At 47.5% G+C, this 5,374-nt stretch overlaps 1 protein-coding gene across 1 annotated transcript; it reads right to left on the bottom strand.

Moving 5' to 3' along the window:
- Positions 1-446: 446 nt before the first annotated feature.
- LOC115189965 (reticulon-4 receptor-like 2) lies at positions 447-4,566 on the bottom strand. Its single transcript, XM_029748492.1, has 4 exons — positions 4,344-4,566; positions 2,877-3,103; positions 2,347-2,580; positions 447-2,086 (listed from the first exon to the last, which is right to left on the bottom strand). The coding sequence occupies exons 1-4, from the start codon at positions 4,399-4,401 to the stop codon at positions 1,211-1,213; spliced, it is 1,395 nt and encodes a 464-aa protein (XP_029604352.1). The 5' UTR covers positions 4,402-4,566; the 3' UTR covers positions 447-1,210.
- Positions 4,567-5,374: the final 808 nt, after the last annotated feature.

Consider the following 5,374-nt stretch of genomic DNA (forward strand, 5'->3'; position numbering starts at 1 on the left):
AAGACTGAACTTGAATACCTGAAGTGATTGCTTGTCTGTCCTATTCAGTATCTCATGGTCAAGGGCCAGTACTGTCACTTTCTCTATCTCTCTCTCTTTCTTTCTTAATTTCACCGTGTCTCACATTCCTTTGCTTTATTTATATTGCCTGCCCTGTCCTTGCTCCCTCTCTTCCGCTCTCTTTATTATTGAGCATCTCGACAACCCTCTCTCCCTCGCTCTCTGTCCTTTCCTGTTGCACTTTCTTCTCTTCCACCTTCTCTGTCCTCTAGCTTCTTCCTTTGGTAACTTTTTAACTCATCACTCTCTCTGCCTTTCTGTCTCTCTACCTTTATATATCTCTCTACATATCCTCTATCTGTGTCTTTCTGTCTCTCTACCTTTACATATCTCTCTACATATCCTCTCTCTGTGTCTTTCTGTCTCTCTACCTTTACCTATCTCTCTACATATCCTCTCTCACCTTCTCGTATGCTGGTGACTGCCTCTCTTTCATTCCATCATCCCTTCTTTTCTCTCTCTCCTTAGCTATTTTTCTGTAAACAATCCATTATAAAGTAGGCATCATGGTAGACAACATATAAGACAGATATCCCAACTGCTCTGCACCATCAAGTACACCGACCTATTTACAGTACAGTTGTCAGAGTTAATACAACAGAAGAAATGTAGTTACTGTCGTAACTGTAATCATAGCACTTGTAGTAGCAAACGTATTCATAATAGTAGTAGTAGTAGTAACATGCATATAATAGTCGTAGCACTTGTAGTTGTAATATTCCTCCAAGTGACAACAGTTATAGCATTCGCAACAGTCAGTAGCACTGGTATTAGCTGTAGAGCGTTACAGGTGACCACTGACCCCTGATTGCAGGCGTCGTCGTGGCAACCGACACACCAGACAGGTGAGATGCACCTGTTGTAGTAACAGCCTTGGTTGACTACTGTACTGTACTATATTGTACTATGTACAATAGTGTACTATGTACTGTCAGCCATTGTTGTTTAACCCTGCATTAAGTTAGAAGTAACAATCTAACCCCCCCTTTGTATCCCCTGCTGTCCTGTACTACTGACAGAGATAGAAGTTATCCAGTAGGACATCAGAGGGTTAACTAGGGAGGTACAGAGTCTTTAACAAGGGGTTCCCCATGCCCTGAGAGGGCCCGGGGCAAAGACAGGAACGGGAAGTGGGTACTAAAAGTCGGATTCAGCCAAATATGAGGTGTAGATTGATGGAGACGGCGAGTAGCGAGAGGGCGAGGAGGAGTGAGAGAGAGGGGGATGACGTGGGGTTGGAGGAGGAGTTGGGAGGGAGGCCATCGAAGTCAGGCGGACACTCGAGCTCAAAGCATCGCAGCGTGGTGCCGGCGTCCTCGTTCCCATAGTTCGCCCAGTACTCCTCAGCGTCGAGTTTGGGTAGTGCTGCCTCTTCCTCGCCGAGCTCGTACTTGACATTGGTGGAGGTCACGATGGGTGGGTTGTTCTTTCCTTGGGGGAACGGGAAGGCCTTGATGGTCTCGGAGCTCTTCTCGAACACTGCCTTGGTCTGGGACTGGGGCTTGTGCTTGGAGAACCACCATCTTGTCTTGGTGCTGAAGGTCCTCGTGGTGGAGCCGGCCAGGGTGCCGGGGTCGGGGAGAGGGCAGAGGGCGAAGTCCATCTCACGGAGGAAGCGGAGGTCCATCCCGCGGCGGGGGGACGGGGAGGAACACAACAGCTCGGACGATGAGACGCGGGCGCCACGGAACCACTCCCACAGGGGGAGGGCCTCGCAGCCACAGGACCAGGGGTTCCCATTGAGACGGAGGAACTCGATGCCCTGGGTGTCACGGAGAGCCTGGCCGGGGAGCTCAGCCAATGAGTTGTTGAACAGGAAGAGCATGGTGAGGCGTCCGAGGTCGCGGAACGCCCGGCGGTTAACCTGGCGCACACGATTGTCGTGGAGAAGAAGGCGATCCAAGTTGACCAGGCCACGGAACACGTTCTCCGACAGAGTACGGATACGGTTTCCATGCAAGAAGAGCTGGCTCAGGTTGATGAGGTCAGAGAAGAGGTCATCCTGGAGGAAGTGGAGCTGGTTCTCCTACAAGGACGAAACAGGAAACAGGAAGAGGAAGTGGTCAGATGAGAAACATTTACACCTTCCACTAAAGGGCATCTCATAACTATCACTGATGCAGCATGATTTGAATCATGATACAACATGATGTAATTGTGATTGTGATGATATAAAATCATGTAATTTTCACAGCTATGAGATTTCCCTGTAGTGTGTGTGTATGCGTGTTGTGTGTGTATACATATGTGCCCCTGTGTGTGTGAATATATGTGTACTGCCCGTACCTGCAGGTAGAGGAACTGCAGGCTGTACAGCTTGTGGAACAGGTCGTGGGGCAGGGCGGTAAGCTTGCAGCGGTGCATGTGGAGACTCTGGAGTTTCTCCAGGCCCCTGAAGGCGCCTCCTTCCAGCCTGCGCAGGTGAGAGTTGTCCCCCAGGTCCAGCTCCTCTAGATCCCTCAGCTCACTGAAGGAGCCAGCCTCAATCCACGTGATGTTGTTGGAGAACAGCCACAAGACCTATAGGGGAGAGGTAGGGAGGGAGGGAGGGAGGGAGGGAGGGAGGGAGGGAGGGAGGGAGTGGAGGGAGGGAGGGGAGGAGGGGAGGAGGGAGAGTGTGAATATCAATATGTATTCTAGGGTCAGGTATTATTCTATGGTCATATTGTAGGTAAGACTCAAACTCAAAAAGAAAAACAAGGGTTTGTAGCGAACATAGAGACAGAGAGAGTTAGAAAGGGAGAGAGAGAGAAGTCAAAAGAATCACACACTCAAACACACACCATGTCTCATTTAAACACTCTATAGTCTCTTACCTGAGTCCCGAAGCCGAAAGAGCCGACTCTGAGCTCCGTAATTCGGTTGTTCTGTAGGAACACGCGCTGCGAGTCGTAGGGCACGCCAACGGGCACGGAGGTGAAGTTCTGCGCCTGGCAGCTCACGGTCATGGGAGTCGGGTAGCACACGCACAGATGCGGGCACGCCGCCGACGGACCGGGCTTGCCGAGGACCAACCACACCACCAGCCACAGGGAGAGGCCGCCTGGGAGAGAGAGGGAAGAGGGGAGAAGTGAGTCTAGATGTGAGGTCGGGAGCTGTCCGATAGCTGTGGTTCTGAAACTGTTTGGTGGTGGCCCGGATGGCAAACTGCTGCTGGAAATGTGGCAGTTGAATCTCAGTACAGCTGATCAGTCAAATCTCAGATCACAATCAAAGTGTTGCTTATGTACCAAAATAGTTATGGATGCAGCAATAGTTTTTTATCCCCAACATCAGTTTAAATTGTCACGTTTGAATACGGAGATATGAGGGAAAGATAATCGGAGCTGTCCAGGAACAACGGTGCTGAAACCGTTGACGCAGACACTCAACTGCCGCACTAAACCACATTGCTACCTTCAGTTGATGCTAAATACTTTATGCAAAGCCGTTGTCTAATCTGAATACCTAAAATGTATCATATTGAAATTGTTTAAAACATTCGCAAAATATCATCATATTGATGGAATGAGATTGTCATTTTAATACTGATTAAATAATTAACGCTCAATTTAGACAATATGAAGCTCAGTTAATTCATAATCAGTAAAGATTACAGCATCATGAGCCCATGTGATGACAGAGATGACGTATGATCACTTTAGAAGGCGTGATTGAGTAACCAAGTCTGTGCGTAAAACTGCCTGTCTCTCTTTGCTTGTGTAAGGCATTACGCACGGCAGTATCTCAAAGTAAACCCAAGTAAATCGTATCTAAAACTATTACAAACATATGAAAAGTCTAAGTTAAGTTCCATATCTTACACTGGCGATATCTATCTATTGAATAGTTGCAAAGTAGGCCTACATCATAAAGTAAAATCAAAGTACAATCATAGCAAAATTGCAAGTTTAAAATGTCCCGTACTAAATCTATTTTACAAACGTATTGGAATTACAATCCATGTTAATGGCTGCATCTAACATAGCTGCAAAGCACACATTTTGTTGAAATATTATCTGTGAATCATGCATTCCATTGCTAACTGGGTGAATGATTCCCAAACTATCAAATACGATACTTTCTCAAAGTCATAGTAGCCTAACTAATGCACAACACCTCATACACTATTACATCAGAAGACAAACAGAATATAACGGGAAACCGTTAGAAAGGTGGTAGAAATAGGTCAACTGGAGGAAGGATTCTCAAAACTATCAAGTAAGAGTTTGTAAAAGTCATAGTAACTAATGCACAACAGTAAAAACCAATAGATGGTGGTAAGAAAATCTGTAGAAACTTACTTTTGCAGGTGCGCATGAATGAGCATTGTCTGCTCCGAGCGGTTGTAGGGGTGTCCATTTCAAACCAAAGCCGAAAGCGAGTTAGCCTGAGAGGGTGAAATACTGCCTGCTATCTCCGCTGACTGGTACTCTGGACGATTGGTTCCCGAGTCGGAGCGACTGAGAGAGTACCGAATGTTGGCTCCCGGTGTCCCATTTATACTCGAGAATCCCGTTAGCGCCTACGGTTGTGGGCACCACGGAATCCCCTACGTCACGGGCCAAGATCGGGGGGGGGGGGTAATTGAGAGAAGAAAAAAAACGGAAAGAGGAGGGGCCGTGCTCTGTGCGTGCGGGTGATGAGAGGATTCTTGGAGAGACCGCGCGCGCAACCGCAGATAGCCTAGAGGACAGCGCTCCAAGATAGAGAAAGGAGTAGATTCAGACAGACTCACGCGGGAGGGAGGGATGGAGTGAGTGAGCGAGAGGAAGGGAGGGAGGTACGGAGGCACGATGCCCGGTAATGACTCCGCTTTGTGGAGGAGCGGAGGACGGGTAGAGAAAGCAGCACTAGGTTCGCTGCCTGGCTTGCGATCAGAAGCCTCTATGGTCTGTTTCCGGGCGGCAACGGCACGCCTCAGAGAGAGGGGGAATAGAGAGATGAATGGAGAGCGAGAGAATAGAAGGAAGGAAAGGAGATTAGTGGAAAAAAACTACATCTGATTGCCAAAGGGAGGTTGTCGCACAGACATTTATGAATTAATAATTTGACTTAGCCTATAAGGAGTGGAGACTTAGTAAATAAAACCCACAGCACTCTCATATGTGCCGAAATAGTTGGTGACATGCGACATGAGACAGGAATGAATGAGTAGTCTTAGATATTATGAGACAGGAATGAATGAGTAGTCTTAGATATTATGAGACAGGAATGAATGAGTAGTCTTAGATATTATGAGACAGGAATGAATGAGTAGTCTTAGATATTATGAGACAGGAATGAATGAGTAGTCTTAGATATTATGAGACAGGAATGAATGAGTAGTCTTAGA

This window comes from Salmo trutta, chromosome 4 (genome assembly GCF_901001165.1).
Source record: "Salmo trutta chromosome 4, fSalTru1.1, whole genome shotgun sequence".
NCBI lineage: Eukaryota > Metazoa > Chordata > Actinopteri > Salmoniformes > Salmonidae > Salmo > Salmo trutta.

Excerpts from the sequence above, each read along its gene's own strand:
- LOC115189965 (XM_029748492.1), bottom strand. The coding sequence starts at position 4,401 with ATGGACACCCCTACAACCGCTCGGAGCAGACAATGCTCATTCATGCGC. Across the intron at positions 3,104-4,343 it reads ATTCATGCGCACCTGCAAAA|GCGGCCTCTCCCTGTGGCTG; the intron begins GTAAGTTTCTAC and ends TCTCTCTCCCAG. Across the intron at positions 2,581-2,876 it reads CTTTCGGCTTCGGGACTCAG|GTCTTGTGGCTGTTCTCCAA; the intron begins GTAAGAGACTAT and ends TCTCCCCTATAG.